The 20,119-nt window shown below is 38.6% G+C and overlaps 1 protein-coding gene across 2 annotated transcripts in view; it reads left to right on the top strand.

The window, feature by feature from the left end:
• The window catches only part of LOC137043274 (synaptopodin-2-like), a 37,158-nt gene that overhangs the window by 5,256 nt on the left and 11,783 nt on the right, over positions 1 to 20,119 (top strand). For both annotated transcript variants that reach the window (XM_067419595.1, XM_067419517.1), the window contains exons 2-3: positions 17,466 to 17,617; positions 19,168 to 19,883. In XM_067419595.1, the coding sequence (XP_067275696.1) occupies positions 17,466 to 17,617; positions 19,168 to 19,883 (868 nt within the window). The remainder of the gene's footprint in view (positions 1 to 17,465; positions 17,618 to 19,167; positions 19,884 to 20,119) is intronic.

Raw genomic sequence — 20,119 nt, 5'->3', positions numbered from 1 at the left:
ATAACGCCGTTATTCCCATCACTGCTAAAGACAAGCTTTTGAAATGTGAAAGAGAAAGTGTGGCTAAGCAGACTGGGGCAGAAGGGACGAGGAGAGCAGATTCAAACTGGTGTGTCAGAGAAGAGTCAAAATTCAAGGAAAAATGGTCCGATATGGATTCGGTCTTCCGACCTTTTGATTTTGACTACGTAATATGTAATATGTGAATGAAATATGCTGAGACGGTAGCCTAGAAATCTAGACACACCCTAGCGGCAGCAAATTTAATTTGCCCGCAAGTGTGGTCTAGCAACTCTCAATTCCTATCTGAGCTGTATTCCTCAGAATCTGGACGGCCCAATCACATCGTGTAGGTAGGCTATAGAGTCGGCGGGCGGGGCCAAAATGACGATGGCCGAGTTGCGTTTGCGTGCTTCTAGTAACACAGTCTTCTAGTAAACACAGAAACTGGCGAACGGCGGCGGTCTTTCGAATCAGCTCTGCCCGCGCCTCCGGAAGACTTGGAGTTAAGCTTTCCTCTGAGAAAAGAACAAAGAGCGGCACTGAAGTCATTCTTAAAAAGGGAAGATGTGTTCGGAGTTTAGCCGACCGGATACGGCGAATGTTTAATCAGTCAGCGAGCTCCCCTTCACCGTCGTTGCTCCGGTTGGTGTACCGCTATCCTATCGCGTGCAGAGGGAGTTTGAAAGACAACCGTTTATCCCGCCCCTCGGATTGCGCCCTGTCTATGGTGAGTTTCCAGACCAAACATCTTGATGTGGGTCTGGCTTGTCAGGCTACTGAGACGGTGCTGCTTATTATAATCAGAAAATACTTCCTATTTATTTCTGTATAAAAATCTAAACTTTTAATTTTCCGTTGGTCTTAGTAAACGACGTAACTACAGAATAGTTAAGTTTTAAATAGGAAAAATATTACCTTTGAAAAAATAAAGTCTTTGGTCTTTTTGGAGAGCGATGTTAATAGACTAATATGACTCAATGATGTATGCTAAGCTATGCTAAAAGTGCTACCGCCAGATACAGAGATCGGCTAAATGGATTCAAAAACTGTAAAACTAAACTGTTTAATTTGGAAAATGAGCCTATTTTCAAAAAAAGTGGAGTGTTCCTTTAATGACCAATGTGTTTGTGTAAATCTTAGTTTCTCAGAGTTTGAGTAATATGGTCCTTGTTTTAATAAATCATGCTCCTTTATCACATCCCTTCCCCCTCACATGAAATGTTAATCAGGCGTTCCAGTGTAGCTGTCATTAGGTTGTCAGCATTGAGTTTAAAAAAACTGACATTTTTCTGTTGATCAGAGGAGTACATCCCAGCTAACTGGGAACATTCTCAGAATGTTCTGGCAAGTTTCTCTTACAGTTATGAGCAAACATTTTTCCAGTAAAGTTAATAGAACGTTCATTATGAGCATTAGTAAAACTTATTTTCTTATATCAGCAGGTTTTTTGTGTCTACTTAGAATATATGAAAGACATAAATTTATACTTAAAATGTTTTGCTGAATTAACACATTAAAAAAAAAAAAACTTAAAAGCCATAAAAAAAGTTTATATTTAAACAGTGCAATATGTTTAATCAATATAACGGGGGATTTCTGTTTTACTGAATATTAGCATGTCTGTGATTCAAAACAATATTTAACAGCTGTCCCCCTCTCAGCATCCACGAGGTAGAGGAGAAGCTCAACAGCCCAGTGTATACTACAGAGCCAGGGACAGTCACACAGTCCATCCCAGAGCCAGGAGTAGACCACTGCCTGATAGATCTGTGGTTCCAGTTCCAACCCAAATCCCCACCTCTCTAGTCTTTGTCTTCTTCACCAGTCCCAATTGGAAATCTGCTTCCTCTGACATTCCCACCTGACTTACTGATCCTATCTCCTTCGCTGGTTACAGCTAGTCCCCTGGATCCGTCAGCCTGTGCATCACTTCAGCTCTGCCTCGGCCTTCCCCACCCCCAGCTCAGAGTGACGCTGAGTCCCTGGCTGCATCTTGGGCTCCGCGTTCCCTTGTCTGAACCTTGGCCTGTCTGCCACGCTCCCTCAAACCTATAGACCAACCTCAGTCAGTCGTTTCTCAGCTTCCAGGTCTCTAGCTGAGTATTGACCCTTCACCCCTTTCGGCTCCACCGGGCTCCTCCCTTCTGCCGGTGCTCTATCATCGCCCCGGTAAGCCAAGCCCCCGTCTCCACCTCGGTCCCACAATCCTTCAGCTCCACCTTGGGCTTCCGGACCATGAATGTCCACCTAGTCCATCTGCCTCTCTGTTCCAGTTCCTCTAGGCTCCCTGGTTATGCCTCCATCAGTCAGTCCCCAGGTTCTGCCCAGCCCTTCAGCCAAAGCTCCCCCCTGGCTCCTTCCACCGTCGGCTACACCATGGTAACTGTATCCGCCGACTCCTCATCCCTGTCCATTCCAGCTCTGTGCTCTTCTCCAAAGCCCCCATCGCTCATTGTTGGATTTTCAATTGCTGCGTGAGGACGGACCTTTCGGGAGGGGAGGACTATTGTCACGGTCTTGTACTCTTATTTTGATGTTGACTAAGTTTCCCTTAGTTCCTATTTCCCTGTTCTGTTTAGTTTAGGTTTCCTTGGAGTTTTTGATTATGTCCCTGTTTGATTCTATGGTTAATTATCAGGTGTTTCTTAGTTCCTTGTTATTCCCTGTTTATATACACCGATCAGGTATAACATGGCCACTGACAGGTGACGTGAATAACACTGATTTTCTCTTCATCACAGCACCTGTTAGTGGGTAGGATATATTAGACACCAAGTGAAGATTTTGTCCTCAGTGTTGATGTGTTAGAAGCAGGAAACATTAGCCTAGAAATCTAGACGCACCCTAGCGGCAGGAAATCGAATCTGCCGCGAGTGTCGTCTGTCAACTCTCAATACAGTTCTGAGCTGTAAAAAACAATCTCTTGTCAGGCCAATCACATCGTGTATAGAGTCGGTGGGCGTGGGCGGGGCTAATGATGGCAGAGTTGCGTTTGCGTGCTACTAGTAAATACAGAGGCTGTCGAGCAGCGATCTTTCGAATCAGCTTTGACCGCGACTCTGGAAGACTTGAAGTTCAACTTTTCTCTGAGAAAAGAACAAAGAACGGCACTGAAGTCATTCTTAAAAAGGGAAGATGTGTTCAGAGTTTTGCCGGCCGGATACAGCAAATGTTTAATCTGTCAACGTTCTCCGCTTCACGTTGCTCTGGTTGGTTGCAGCGCTATCCTAATGTGTGCAGAGGGAGTTTGAAAGACAACCGTTTATCCCGCCTCTCGGATTGAGCCCTGTCAATGGTGAGTTTCCAGACCAAACATCTTGATGTGGGTCTGGCTTGTCAGGCTAAGGAAACATGGCGAAGCATAAGGATTTGAGTGAGTTTGACAAGGGCCAAATCGTGATGGCTAGACGACTAGGCAGAGCATCTCCCAAACTGCAGCTCTTGTGGGGTGTTCTCAGTCTGCAGTGGTCAGTGTCTATCAAAAGTGGTCCAAGGAAGGAACAGTGGTGAACCGGCGACAGGGTCATGGGTGGCCAAGGTTCATTGATGCACGTGGGGAGCGAAGGCTGGCCCGTGTGGTTTGATCAAACTGACGAGCTGCTGTAGCTCAAATTTCTCAAGGAGTTAATGTTGGTTCTGATAGAAATGTGTCAGAAAAAACTTTGCATAGCAAATGCTCTTTGCGTATGGGGTTGGATAGTCAGAACCATGCTGACCCCTGTCCACTGCTGAAAGTGGGTACATGAGCATCAGAACTGGACCATGGAGAAATGGCAGAAGGTGGCCTAGTCTGATGAATCACTTTTTCTTTTACATCACGTGGATGGGCTCTGCTTACCTGGGTAACATATGGCACCAGAACAAGTCAAGCCGGTGGAGGCAGTGTGATGCATTGGGCAATGTTCAAACCTTGGGTCCTGCCATCCATGTAGATGTTACTTTGACATACCACCTACCTAATCATTGTTGCAGACCATGTACACCCTTTCATGGAAACTGTATTCCCTGGTGGCTGTTGCCTCTTTCAGGAGAACAATGAGCCCTGTCACAAAGCAAAAATGGTTCAGGAATGGTTTGAGGAACACAACGAGTTTGAGTTGCTGACTTGGCATTTTAAAATGTTTAAAAACGTTTTGAATGTTCAGTGAACATTCTGAAATAACATTTTTATAACTTGATTGGAACATTAGTAAAACATTTAATTGTTTTAGCTGGGATAATATATGTTTGCTTAAACTGTCAATTGTAACTCTCTCAACAAGATTAAAGTGTTAAAATACACATATCCAGAAGCATATCTGATACCGGATGTCTTATTGTTATTCAAAATGTGTTTGTTTTTTTGTTTGTTTTTTAAGCATCTGACAACAATGAAATTCCTACTAGGTAGCATATAATACATGTTGCATATGTCATTTCTGAATTGACTCGCATGATCTCGCACTTTTAGTTGACTGCAGTCAAATATTTGCCTGCGCTGTCATGAGAGAGCTTGAGCTGAACGTTCTCACAGATATGTGCTTCCATCTCTGAGTGACCCGATGACCGATGCTCCTCTAAGTCATCTGGAAGACATAACTTTTACTTGACTCACCTACGAACAAACTCAACAGACAAACATGCCTAAAAACGTATTTAACATGAAGCTGATAAATTCTGTTCATGACGGACGGCTGTTCAGGATGACGCATAACGATGTTCATGTCTAACATGAAACTGAGTATAGAATATTTTATGCTCTTTGTATGTGTCTGTAAAAAACAAAATATATATATGCTCTTTGTATGTGTCAGTTATTCTTACCCCTCAGGGCTCTACGCTAACTTTTTTCTTGAGGAGCACTTGTGCTCCTAATTATAAAAAAATAGGAGCACAGTCAAAAATGTAGGAGCACATTCTAATCCATCAAACACATTCCAATTATAACTTTGCCATTACAGGACGATATTTGTCCTTTAATGTCCAGGGTCATTTTTACCATTATAAGAGCAATGTTTTCTAATCTTATTACATGTATGCATCATCTGTCAATTTCTTAAATTCAACATAATTCTGACATTATATTATCATTAACTTCTGAGAGTACAGCACAAATACACACAAAAAGCAGAACTGGACTTCATACTATCAAACACCTATGCATTTGATGCATGAGTTAATGTTGTATGAATGTTTTACATATAAGTTTTTGAATTTAGAAATATGTACAAATTAAACTTTAAAAGTTTAATATTTTAAATAAACAAAGTCCATGCAAAGTATAAATATGAAAATAAAAACCGCCAGTAGGTGGCGGCAAGTCATTCAGTCAATAGTTCAAAACACAAGATTCATTTGAATCGAATCGCTTGGAGATGCGAATCAGTTCTGGTGAGGCTTTGATTTTCACAAATAGACAGTGTGTGGCTAAAACGTTGTTACTTAATATCAACTTGTCTATTAGATTTTTGTACGAGATCAGTATCACACATGCAATCATGCCAATACTCGGAGCTATAGCAAGCTGTATCTTTTGGCGCTCTGGCGCTTCATAAACAGAACCGCATGCGTCTCGCGGGGGAACATTGCAGCCGGATCTACTTCTCTCTGTTTGTGGTGAGTCACGCAGATATTATCCGCTAATCCGCAGCGGGAATAATTTATTTTGTGTGTAACGTTACAGTGATTCAGAATAAGACAAAAACCCGGTTTGGAAAAAATCTTCATGATATACTCGCTCATTATATACATTTAGTATTTTTTTAAACAGCATGTGTGATAAAGATTAACTCAAGGGCTTTTTAAATGTATTATTAATACATTATTGTTTGATGGCATTTATGCCCCAAGCATCCGCTAATTTCTGGGTTTGTTTATGATAATCCAAACGTGGTATTTCCAGTTAATTTTGATTTGGCTGATAAACAGCGCGAAGCGCATGGCTGCGTCGTCAGACTCGTCACATGTTTCACTTCAATCGTTGTAAACAATCGTTGTTTGAAGTGTAGTCCGTCGCACACGTTTTTGCACTTCTTCTGCTGAGTGCTGACTGAAGGCATGAAAAGCAGTTGATTGCAGTAGGAAACATAGCCTAACAGTTTCTCAGTGTTGATTCAGTCAGTGTTGTAGTTTTTATTCCGATTGTACACATCCATTCATGAGAATCGATCGGGTCACTCGCACCGGTGCGCCTAAATATTTTTTCACAGTCGCACGCAGTAATTTTTAGGCGTAAATGCGCCCAAAATGGGCGTTATGTAGAGCCCTGCCCCTGTAAAAAAGTAGCAACCTTTAGCATACCTTTAAAAACAGGACTACTTATGGAAAAATATACTTTAAAATAATACTTAATGTAATGTTTTCTGACACTTAATTGCATGTTAATTGCAATATATTATGTTTATATTTTTATTAAATGCAGTTAGTCGAATTTGCAATTTGACCCACTTGAATTTTAGTACATCTTTAAATGTAATTTCATAATTAGTTCTATTGTCTTTGAAATAAGGTTAATGTCACTTCTACTGAAACTTGAAAACATTTTATTTGTAATAATTACACATTTGTAAAGAAGTTGCAATTTAAAGCATTCATGTGTGTTTATATCACACATAATCTACAGTAATTTATAATGTGCATGCTTCATAAATGTATATGCTGCACTGCTTTGCTACAACGGTAAAAAATATTTTCTTTGCTTTATTTTGTCTTGCAATTAGAGCACATTGTGGATACTTTGGCACATGTAAAGGGCTAAAAAGGGGCCCAATATGAGTTCATTAAAAGTACAGATTGATACAGTCTTTTGAACTTGCACCTACATAAATATTTTCATAATGAACCATTCAGACATCTGTAGTAAAGAATAACGCTTAACCTTAACTCATTTAGCTATCAACATTACAGCTGGATTCACTCCTGTGTGCTGCGGTATACTGCTGCTCAACTTACCCTTGCACAAGTATATGAAAATCCAGCTAATGTGGATTTAAAGTCTGTGGACCACCGCGGTCCATTTTACCTGAAAAGTCTGTTGGAAACACTAAAGATAATTGCTGTAAGCTGTGGGAGACAGAAGTAGCTGAGAGGCATGAGAACTTTCCAGCACACTGGGTTTACTCAGTATGGGTTTGAGAAGAAAACTAATTGTGCTTTTGACTTTCTCTTCCAAAATGTTACATTTAAAAATGTCCTTTTGTCTGCCAAACAATATTTGATTACTGTGTCCAAGTAGCAAATGCACTATGACGCAATCAGCCTTGCAAACAAATGAAAATCAGAGGGTTGAATAAAGAATACTTATGGTTTCTTTGAAGCAGCAGTTTTGCAAGACTTGCTTTAAGATTTAGTCACTCACCCAATTTTCAATTGTATGAACTAACAGTCTCATTTGATAAATAACATTTTAGTATGCATTATAAACTGCTCCGAGAAGAAAAGGCTGAGGAGCCAAAAGCAGTAGATTATTAGAAAAAAAATCCACAACAGGCGAAAATGTCAAAACACATGCAAACAATTTATACAGATACCAGGGGTAGGCTACGTTCTTCGTACGACGCTAACTCAGCTAGCTGGATTTAATTGTTAACGATTTGACATGATCTCAGATTTTTTGGTTCTTCGATGCTCATCCTGGACTTGCTGCCATAAAAGACCTAACAATGAATGACCTAACGCTTAAAAGACCTAACAATGAATGATTAAATAAACCGGGTTTATATAGGCAGAGTTGACAAGGTTAATATTACACAGCCGACAGCAATCAGGGATGTCCAGGGCCAGGCAGTGAGTTCTGGGAAATGTAGTCTATGTTGAAATGGCAATAGACTAAGGGAGGAGTGCCCTCGGGTAGATATAATGGACACTTTGTTATGTCAAATTAAAATATTTACTTTACTGTATATTAAATCATTGTGTTTTGTCATACTTTGTGTTGTGTTGCTTAACATACAAAAGCAATGCAAGGCAGGCAGTATAGCTGAACATTATATTGGATTATGCTTCTTGTTCGGGTATATTTCTGAATGTATTGACAAGAATTTATGGTAAACTAAAATATAGGCCTACACTAAGGTTTTTTTTAATTGAAATTGGCATGTTGTGTATTTAAGTATATCTGCAATTAAATAGGCCTATTTGTGATGATTTAGTTAAAATTTACAACTTTAAATGTAATATCGAATAACGCACTACAATTAAATGTATCAAGAACTGTGCTTTAGTAGGCTATATGTTAGTCAACACATTAAAATACAAACATGATTCCAAAAAAAGCGGAACATAGTACAAATTGTGAACAAAAAAGGAATGCAATAATTGACATCTCACAAATCTCATAAACTTATATTTTATTCACAGTAGAATATAGATAACATAGGCCTATCAAATGTTGAAAGTGAGATATTTTGAAATGTCATGTTTTTGGATCATTTTGGATTTCATGAGAGCTACATAGGTAGAAATAAGAGGCCAGAAAAGTTAAATGTACATATAAGGAATAGGTGGAGGATTTGCAACTTATTAGGTCAATTAGCAACATGATTGGTTTAAAAAGACCCTCTCAGAGTGGCAGTGTCTCTCAGAAGTCAAAATGGGCAGAGGATCACCAATTCCCTCAATGCTGCGGCGAAAAATTATGGAGCTATATTAGAAATTAGTTTCTCAGGGAAAAAATGCAAAGAGTGTGATAGTGATGGGCAGACTGAGGCTTCAGGAAGCACTGAAACAGTAGAAGCAATTGTGCCGAACATTTGAAACAACATCCGACACCCGTCTCCATGAGGCCATCTAGTGGTCACTTGCATGTATTGATCTGAAATAACCTTGACAGTGATCTACTGTATGTTAAAACAAATATAATAATAATAATAAATAAATAAAAATTAACATCTGTCTGACAACTACTTGGTTTTGTAACCTGTAGCCTCCTCATTGTAAATAACTTTTTTTGTTTTTTGTCATGAAAAATTAAGATTAATGAAAGAAATAAAGCCAAAATGTGCCATTTGTTGCATAACATTTTTATTCAAAAATATTAATTAATCTGCTGTTGAAGGACTTAGTCGACTTTTTTTTAAATATAATTTCTCCAGCCTTTAAAAAAATTATCTCAGAAGGGACACTTGTTGCTGGCATGCACAAGTTAATGGATCATGCATTCTGGGCCAATACAATACACAATCACATGTATCAATACAATACACAATACACATCAATGCTGGAAGATATATCACAAAAGTTCTAGAAGAACATATGCTCCCATCCAGACGTCTCTTTCAGGGAAGACATTCCAAAATGACAATGCCAGATCACATACCGCATCAATTACCACATCATGACTGCGTAGAAGAAGGATCCGGGTACTTACTAACATGGCCAGCCTGCAGTCCAGATCTTTTATCCATAGAAAACATTTGGCGCTTTATAAAGAGAAAGATGAGACAAAGAAGACGTAAGACAGTTGAGCAACTAGAAGCCTGTATTAGAGAAGAATGAGGCAACATTCCTAATACTAAACGTGAGCAACTTGTCTCCTCAGTCCCCAGACGTCTGCAGACTGTTGTAAAAAGAAGAGGGGATGCCACACAGTGGTAAACATGGCCTTGTCCCAACTTTTTTGAGATGTGTTGATGCCATGAAATTATAAATGAACTTATTTTTCCCTTAAAATTTTCATTTTCTCAGTTTAAACATTTGTTGTATTCTGAATAAAAGTTTGACAATTGAAACGTTCACATCATTGCAATCTTTTTTTATTCACAATTTGAACAGTGTCCCAACTGTTTTGGAATTTTTTTTTATTATTATTATTATTATTTTTTTACCTTTATTTTACCAGGAAAGTCCCATTGAGTTATAACTTCTCCCAGGGAGTCCTGGCCAAGACTGGCAGCCAAAAGTTTCAAGAAAATAAAATATACAAAAAAGACAAGACATAGATTGCACAAAACATCACTAATCTCTATACATACACTACACAAAAAAGTCATTGTACTTAACGTTTCTCTAATACAAACATACAAGTGTTGTTAAAAGGCACCTAGTTAAAAACAAGTGCACTGTTCAGTCAGGGATGACTTTAAAAAATGTTTAAAAGTATTTATAGATGGAAGTGATTGTAAGGGATTTACTTCTTTAAAGCAAATGTCACCAGTACAATTGCTAAATCATTCTTTCCCCTCCTTTTTTGGATGAGAAGTGCTGTATTCTTATCCATTTAAGCAGTGATTATATAGTCTCTGTCCCTCTGAAAAGCCCTTATACGGTGACCAGAGCTGTTCTTTCTCCCCTACTGCTTCATAACAATCCCACAGCTCCATGCTTTCATTCAATTGTAGAAACTTCACCCCCATCGCTTTAAAAGGCTTTGCTTTTTTGAGGATTGTTTGTCTGCAAAATATTATGTATTTTTAGGCCACATCATGAATTTGCATAGGAAATATAAGTGTAAGATGTTTTAAATATTTACACAATGGTGTTTTGTAAAGCTACAGAGGGACAAGTTAATGAAAAATGTTCTACTCTGTGGCAGTGTCGTGAAGTTTGGAGCTTTATTTATAGGCATACAATTAAGTCTAAATATTTAAGAGAAGACAAACCACTGAAGACAGAAACTTTCAGTAGAACACCTATACTCACAATTATCATATATCTCATATCAACGTCACTACTGAGAATAATAATATATTTGTCTTTTATTGACTTGACACTGCCCTCTAGTGTTGATCTAGTGTTGAATAGGAAATATAGTGCCTGGCATAGAAGCATTTTCAAGCATGTTGTTTTTTAAGCTGTGGATTTTTTTTTTTTTTTTAAATATGCTTTTTAATAAGACAATCAAAAGTTATTATTCCAATAGTGTCATCTGTTTAGTGATGCCCAGAATCTATATTAATGAAATATACTTATCATTAATGTAAACTGCCTTATTATCATCTAAGGTGTAACAAAGTTTGTTGACATGATGAAATGTTGAAAATATATGTACCGGTATGCCAGTTTTCTCAAATGTTTGGTTTTAGAATGTGATTTCATGAGCTACAAAAGCTGAGTTTAAGAGAACAATAATGTAGCCAACTGTTGCCAGATATATTGATTAAAGTAAATCACCTACTGTAAATTCAGCTAAAAAGTAAAACATAACTGTATATTTTCCTGTTTTTTTCTAAGCAATCCTGTTAAACTGTTTCCCCATAGAAAAATGTCATTAAATCGTGAAACCAACAACATCATTGGATATAGGCAGATAAACAAATATTATAACCTTAAATTCGACGTGAAATGGAAGATGCAATTCCTTTTTTTCCTTGTTCTGATGTACACTATTCAGGCATAACTTAATGACCACTGACAGATGAAGTGGATAACACTGATTATCTCTTCATCATGGCACCTGTTAGTGGGTGGGATATATAACATTTTGTCCTTAAAGGGTTAGTTCACCCAAAAAAGAAAATTCATTCTCATGAAAAGTTCATCTCACTACAGTGATTCCACAATAATGTTATGAAGCGACGAGAATATTTTTTTGAACTCACGAAGCACCGCGACGCATGCGCGAGAATATGACGTAGAGGCGGCATTCTATGGAGTTACTATTCTGCCACAATTCTGCGCGCGCAAGATGATATTTTGATCGCGCAAAAGGGCATTTTGTGCGTGTGTGAACTGTTCGTCTTGCAAATAAGAAAGTATTTAGAGCGAACGAAAATCTATTTTGCATTTAAAATAAGCTTATTTGGATGTGCGCCGACGTTATTTTCACATGTGCAACGTCTCGTTTGCTTGCGCTCCGATACCCGCTCAGACTGCTTGCTTGCTCAACACAACTCAACGTTACAATATGACATAATTCCAGCCAATCAGAGATGAGACTGCTAAGTTCTGATAGGCTGGCTTAACCACCTCTCACAAGACTCCCTGCATTACTCTACAGAGGACAAGGAATTATCCTGGTGGAAATGGAAAATCAAATTTAACACTGTTATAAAGTCTTTGGCATTTATTTCCAAGTTCAAATGTCTACCTTTCGACAAGCACACATAAGTATCTTATTTTTACTAAATTCAAATTAGACAACAATAAGATGTTAATGCTGGTTCTGATAGAAAGGTGTCAGAATACACAGTGCATCACAGTTTGTCGCGTATGAGGCTTCATAGCCGCAGACCAGTCAGGGTGCCCATGCTGACTCCTGTCCACTGCTGAAAGCACCAACAGTGGGCACGGCACTTGAGCATCAGAACTGGTCCATGGAGCAATGGACGAAGGTGGCCTGGTCTGAAGAATAACGTTTTCTTTTACACGTGGATGGCCGGGTGCGTGTGTGTTGCTTACCTGGGGAACACATGGCACCAGGATGCACTATATGACTATAATGCACTATATAAAAAGTTCAGCCGGGACTTTTTACTGCTGCGAGTCGAAGTACTCTCAGAAGTGTTATTCCGCCATACATTATAGTTCTCCTTTTTAATACGCTTAGAAAAGCGCCACGTTTTATTTTATGTCACCATACTTGATCGTTCAACTATTCGTGTAACTGTATTTAAATAGGGGAAACGTGGAGGTGTTTGGTCGCTTCTGACTTGATCTCTGTTTGGTACCATAGTGAATGAACTGATAATGACTTTATCCACCAAGTTATTGACGTAAACTCGACGCATGCGTGAGAATATGATGCGGCTCCACCGTTCAAATACATGACCTGGACGAGGAGGAGCGCTGATACAAAAACTACAAAAACAAAAACTATTCTCGTCGCTTCGTAAAATTATTGTACAGCCACTGTAGTAAGATGGACTTTGTAATGCCGTTTTTAGTGCCTTTTATGGGTCTTGTGAGTGGGTCAGTGGAAATGTACTGAATGCCAATGGAGGCCTTTCTGAAGCCTTTCTCAGCCATCAGCTTAAAACAAAATCTTCATTTGTGTTCCAAAGATGAACGAAGGTCTTACGGGTGAGTAATTCATGAAATCATTTTCATTTTTGGGTGAACTAACTCTTTAAAGGTCACGTTCTTCTCGTGTTTTCAAAGCTTTGATTATGTTTACAGTGTGCAATATAACACTAGAGCCCCTTTCACACTGCACGTCGAACCCGCAATATTACCGGAACATTGCCGGGTCTCCTTCTGTGTGAAAGCAACCACGTCCCGGGATTGATTACCGAATTCGACCCGGGTCGGGGACCTAGTAATATTGCGGTATTCGACCCGGGACGAGCGCTGTGTGAACAAAAGCCGAAACTAATGCCGCAACGTGTACGTAGTTATCTTGCGACTCCTAGAGCTTGTATTTTCAACTATACAACCCTGCAGTGCCAGAAGAGCTAGTCAGTGTTTTAAATGCAGAGAGTGTTCGTATACAAAAGAAACTAAAATTAAACAAGCAGAAATGTGCGCAAACGGGACACAAGTCGAGACCACGGAGCTCCTTACTATCCGCGCTGAAGCTGAGATCGCTCGCCATTATATGTCACATCCGGATGTCACGTGTCAACTCGACCCGGGACCGTTACGGGTTGTGTGTGAAAAGTGCACTTATTACGGTATTTCGCTGGCAGTGTGAATGGACCAAATCTAGCGACCCTGGAACAAATGCCAGGTCGCATTATCCGTGTATTTGCCCGAATCGCAGTGTGAAAGGGGCTTAGTTCATGTTTCGCGTGTAAAAACACAGTATTTTTCACACAATTTTCTTATCTGCACAGCGCTGTTTCCTCTGTCCTAAAAACGGACTGATGATTTCCTTCTATGAAGTCCCTCCTTCAGAAATACGTAACGAGTTCTGATTGGGCCAGCGCTTCCCGTGTTGTGATTAGACAGCAGCTTAGCACAATTTACCCGGAAAGGTCCCGCCTCTTACCATAACGGGGAGATGCAAGCGCTGAATGCGCGCTCTTCTCTACGTGGGAGAGCAACAAGACCACGCCCCCTATTTTGCGTGTTCTTGTGGGCAGAGGGTTAGTCAACAAACTGTTCTAGTGACGTCATTACATCCCTGCACTTCCTGCTGTAGTCCAAACCGGCCGTTCGCTGTAGGCTTTGAAAGGGAACTTCTGTTAAATAGAATATCTGGCTTGGCATTGAACTTTGAGCTTTATAATTTTACAGGTATTATTTATGCTCTAACAGCAACGTTACACACTAACTAAAGTTTGAAAGATGGAATCGCGAAGAACGGGTTAAGGGAATAACATAGTTATATGTTATATATTAATATAAAAAAAGCGGTGAAGTGTCCCTTTAAATCAATAATTCTTATCTAATCAAACTATTTATGTAATTAGTTTATTTGGCCTGAGCAGCTGTGTGCGCAAGCTTGTGATGTGATTTGTGATATTACTGTAATTTAAAGGAACTAATCTCACTGATTGAAATTGTTCGGTATAAATGACGACCTCAGGAGGGATTACTCACAATTATCATGGCAGGTTTGTGAGTCTTTGATGTGTTAACGTCACTACTCCAGTTTACTTTTCATCTGAGAATAATAATGATAAATAATATATGTGTTGTCTTTTATTGACTGCACACTGCCCTCTTGTGTTGATTAACAGGACATATATTGTCTTATAAAGACAGTAGGCCTAGCAAATAGCTTAACATGAAACTGTGGATTTTTAAAAAATGCTAAATTTTAAAGTTTAACAAATCCACAGTTTCATGTCTTAAAAATAATCATAGGCAGACAAAAAATATATATTTATAACCTTAAAGTCAGTATGAAATGGTATTTCTTCAGTTTTGATGCATATCCAAGTAAAATGGCTTCTTGAGCAAGGAAAATGCCCCGTAAAAAAAGTCTGTATAAATAGGGCACAATGTACTGTATAAATATGGAGTTTTATAATAAACACTGAAATATTCCATAAAAAAATTAAGATTTGTCCATTTGGATTTTAAGGAGAGTTAAAATATAGCTAACTCCATCATTCTTATCAAATCAAACAAAGTTTCAATCACCCTTTTCTATTGTACAATCCTGAAATGAAAGATGCAAATGTGTTTTTTGTTTTGTTTGTTTTTTTGGCCTGAGCAGCTGTGTGCGCATGCTTGGTGAGTTGTGATATTATTTAAAAGAGGTTTAAAAGAACTAATCTCACAGTTCCTGATTGAAATTGTTCTGTATAAATGACGACCTCAGGAGACATGACATGACATCTGTAGTTTCAGGATCTTAGGTGATTTATCTAAGAAGTTTATTTTAGGTGAAGGTATTTATTACTGTCAGATGGTCATACAAAGATGTGTTTTAACAAAAAGGTCATTTTAGGACTGGATTATTCTGGGGTTTGTTGTTGTTGTTGTTGTTTTTTTACTCGGGTATCCAAATAAACATTTTTAAGATTTGATCTGTAGTTCAATATAGAGTAATACAGTTTGCTTGGCAGCTTGTATCCTGTCATTGCATAAATGGTTTAATAATACCATGTGCTAAATCAAGAAATCTTTGACGAACAATTACTCTGCTTTATGATTTGACCTTATAGTTGAGAGCTGATTTGTGATGCACTTAAAGTTACAGATGGCTTCTATTAAATCTTATGTTGAAGTGTCTCTGCTTCTGGCGTATGGGTCACAGACCTGCTTTGGCCAGTAGCACTGTTTAGTCATTTGACATGCAGCTGTTGTGATGCGTAAATTAGAGGCTCTTGGTCTAAATTAAGACACACTGTCTATGAACCAAGGATGGAGCTATAGTTCTTTATTTCATCCAACATGTACAGTCCACATGTGCACACTGTTTAACAAACACACACACATGTTAGGTTTTTATGTTTTATTGGGACATCTCTTAAGGATTTTTATACTGTACAAACTGTATATTCTATCCACTAATCCTAAATGTATACCAACACAGAAAAAATTCACTTTGTATGATTTAAAAAGCTTTTTTCTTCACGCAAACTTGGTGAGTAATATTACTGAGGTTTAAAGGAACTAATCTCAGATCCTGATTGAAATTGTTCAGTATAAAGGATGACCTCAGGAGGGATTACTCAATTATCATGGCAGGTTTATGAGTCTCAGATGTTAACGTGACAATGTCACTACTCCAGTTAACTTTTTATCTGAGAATAATAATAATATATTATTATTCTCAGATAAGAATGCACTTAGTATGATTTATAAGCTTTTTTCCTCTTTGAGACCAAAAAAATCTCCTCACAAGGACAAGGATTTCAGATATAGCCATCTTTGTCCCCATAACTTAAGGTTTACCTGAAAACACACACACACACATTTGCTTTTTGTGAAATGTGGGGACATTCCATAGGCGTAATAGTTTTTATACCGTATAAACCGTATTTTCAATCCCCCTATACTGCCCCTACCCCTAAACCTACCCATCACACGCACGCACGCACACACACACACACATACACACTCACACGCACACGCACACGCACACGCACACACACACACACACACACACACACACACACACACACACACACACACACACACACACACACACTGCCCCTGCCCCTAAACCTACCCATCACAGGAAACATTCTGCATTTTTACTTTCTCAAAAAAACTCATCCTGTATGATTTATAAGCATTTTGAAAAATGGTGACAAGGGTAATGTCCTCATAAGTCACCCTGGCCTTGTAATTCCTACAATGAAAAAAAAGGCTTTTTACTGCTTGTTCAAATTGCTTAATTAAAATGAGCTAAAGCAACACAATTGCTAAACATTTTGTCCCAACTTAATTTGATTGTGTTCAATCCACTTAAATATAAGTCAAACTGAAATCAAACTTAATCTGTTTGTGTTGTGTTACATGAATGCTTTGTGTTGCATTAACTGAAACTGAGCGGGGCTTGTTAGTTCCCAACGTGCTTTGCATATGGCTAAATCAAGAGAGTAAATGTTGTTATTTATTAGGCAAAGGTGTTTTTTTATGCATTTTTGAGCAAAATGAGACAGACGGAGACTTGATTGTGTTTAATATTCAATTATGTTGGAATTATTAGAACAATTTAAATTATTATGGGTTACCATTGTGGAGAAGAGTGGAACATTTGCTTAGGGTGTGGACTAATACAGCTAATGTCTAATGGCTTTGTTGAAGGAGTTTTTAATGCTTAGCATTTAATATGCTTCGGCTAACAATTTTTTTGTCAACTAGCTAGTGCAGTATTATAATTCATTTTTGTAATATTAAGGTTTATGCAATTGAAGTGGATGAATGAAGTAAGGGAGTAAAAAAATCACTTTGAAACTTCTTACCTGTATACTACTTTTCTTTTTTTATCTGTATTTTTCCTGGAAATAATGTATTCATTTATTCTCAAATGTATTTCCTCTTCTAAATAATATGCATTAAGCTACTACCTTAGTGATTATGTACTAAAATAAAATTCTACGAACACTTTTTTGTGTGCATTAACAATGTTAAATGTGTGTTAAATGATATAGGTTTAATTGCTAAAACTGCCCATTAATAAATATGTGATCATTATTGTCTTCTAGATAGAGGATGGTAGTCCCGCTGCCCTAGCTGGATTGTGTGAGAATGATGAACTGGTGTCAGTAAATGGAAAGCCTTGCTCTAACCTCAGTCTCTCAGATGCTATTGCTCTCATTGAGGTCTCTGCTGACTGTCTACAGCTGCTTGTCAAAAGGTATTGTATTGCTTGGGCAAATGTTCCTTGATGTACTGTGGCTGATTCTTTGCTTAAATCAATGTATTGCATATTTTATTTGTTTAATGAGGTTTTTAGTCTAGCAAAAAAGGTATAGCATTACTAAAAGTATTAGAAGTCAATGCAATATTTAAAGTCTTTTTGCCACTCATACTAAACCAGATGCAACTTATGTATTGATGATTAAAAAAAAAATAATAATAATAACAATAAGGTAAACCTCCTGAGGTGAATGTTGTGAGGTGGTAGAACAGATTAGTCGTGTTACCTCTTTTAGCTGGGACTGTTGCCCCAGCCACTCTACAGTATGTATTGCTGCTGCTCCTCGGATGGCTTATATCCAAATAATGGATGTTTCACCAGCTCCTCTGTTTCGCTTTCAGCAGTGTTTAATCAAGATGATGAATACGATGACGCATTGCAGTTTGTGGCTCCAAATTTCATGGGTAGATTGGGTCATCAACACGCATTTTCACGATAGTACAATAGAATTAAAATCTCTATCACAGGCCAATTTTTTATTGTGTATATTGCACATCATTCATATCGCCCATTAGAGTGAGCACATGACTTGTCATGTATTTCCTTGTGCCATGTGCTGTCCTGTCTATTGTCTAACCCCACCCATCCCTTTTCCCCACCTGTCTTCCCTCATTACCCTCTTTTGTTTGCTTCCCTACATATTCTCCTTGTGTTTGCAGGTGGTTGGGGGTTGGGGGGGGGGGGGGGGGTGTTCCAGAAAGCAAGGTTAACTTACCGTCACATATACCCTGGACTCTCAGTTGATTAACCCAAACCTTGCTAACTTTTGGTATGCTGGATTCAAAAACGAATAACATTTAAACATTTCTTCAGAATTAATATACAGTATGGTATATTATATAACTGGAACAAGTTTGGTTATATTAATAACTCTGTTAATTATATAAAGCACATCTGAATACCTCTTAAGCAAACTAACCCTCGATCTTGAGCTGCTTTGGAACAGGTTGTGTTCAGAGAGTGAGTTGCTATGGCTACTTACTTACCCTGAAAGTTGAGGTTATCCACTCACTTACTCTTAAATATACGTATGTCACATAACCTGCTTTCTGCATGACCGTAAAAAGAGGAAGAAGTTGTCTGTGGCTCAATAAAAAGCTCTGCGAAATCTAGGTGTCATCAAGCTAAGCCTTAGTTTTGAATAAGTGAGAGGTCGAGAGCCGAGAGCGAGTGGTGAAAAATGACATATTGTGGCTTGAATTAAAAGTCTTGTTCATGACCATCTTGACATTTGAAATACCAGACATACTAAATCACCCACTGTGTACTACAAAATCACTGACCTAGATAACTTTGGATTAACGGTAATAAAACACTAATGCATTATTCACAGAAAAAGTAATGCTTCAGTCTTGCTTTTCATAATATTAACTAAAAGTCAAGGTCATTTTCTTAGTTCCAATAACTGATTTGCCTTACAAAAAGTATTGGGGTTTGAATGGACAGATTAACTGTAAATTAAGTTTACTATAATCTCCCCCCTGCAGATGCTGTGTTCAACCTCAGGAGAGCTTTGAAGTGGTTAGTACCACTTTTCGGATCCCTTCTCCATCCAGGCTTCATCCAGACCCCCAGGAAATATACATTTCTGAGTCCCAGGATGAAGCATATTATGGGGAAACAGACAGCGATGGGGAGTGTCCTGTGGGGACTCGATTGGTCCGCACGCAAGTTCAAATACCTGCTACTAGTAATAAAGGTAGAGGCACTTATGCCCAGGGAGGTGGAGACACCAATTTGGATGTAACCCCAGGATCGGTGGTCGAATTGCAGCTCTCGCTCTCCAAGACCACCCTGAAAGAGCCAGATTGTACTGCATTAGGCAGTGCTTGTGGAGTTTTGGGAGACATCCATACTATAAAGACGGATGAGAACTATACCACCACTGCATTTTCTTCAGATAGCCCTCTTTATATACCCAGACGAGACCGTCAACCCCTTGGTCAATGGGGTGTGTTGGTTAGCAAATCCCCTGCTTTGCCAAGACAGGTGGAGGTGACAGTGCAGCAGTTATCTGGAAGTAGTTCTGAAAAGGAGGGGGTAAAGGCCAGTGAACGGTTGGATTCTGGTGGGGAAGAAGGAGGGCACATTGAAGAAGCTCCCACCTCCTCTTCTGTGTCCTTTGGACTTCCCTCAGAGGAGTGGGACTCTGAATCGGAGAGGGAGGTCAACAAGCCCAACAAGCACCGGGCAAGGCACGCCAGTAAGTAAACATCTGAATTTCAGTATGTTGTTTGTTATAGTGATATAGTATCTGTTTGCAAGAATGGCAATCATTTCTTGTTTTAAAAGCTTAGGTTATAGATATAGCATCAGTGAACTGATGGAGTCAGCTGTGGATTTCTTGTGCATGTAATGTCTAAAGTTATGATGTAAAAATCATTAAACACAATTCATGTCCAATTTGTTTCTTTTCAACCTTTTTGTGTTACTTTATTA

The sequence above is a fragment of the Pseudorasbora parva genome, chromosome 1 (assembly GCF_024679245.1).
Source record: "Pseudorasbora parva isolate DD20220531a chromosome 1, ASM2467924v1, whole genome shotgun sequence".
Lineage (NCBI taxonomy): Eukaryota > Metazoa > Chordata > Actinopteri > Cypriniformes > Gobionidae > Pseudorasbora > Pseudorasbora parva.
The sequence above is the reverse complement of the archived record's forward strand: the minus strand, read 5'-3'. Positions and strand labels throughout refer to the sequence as shown.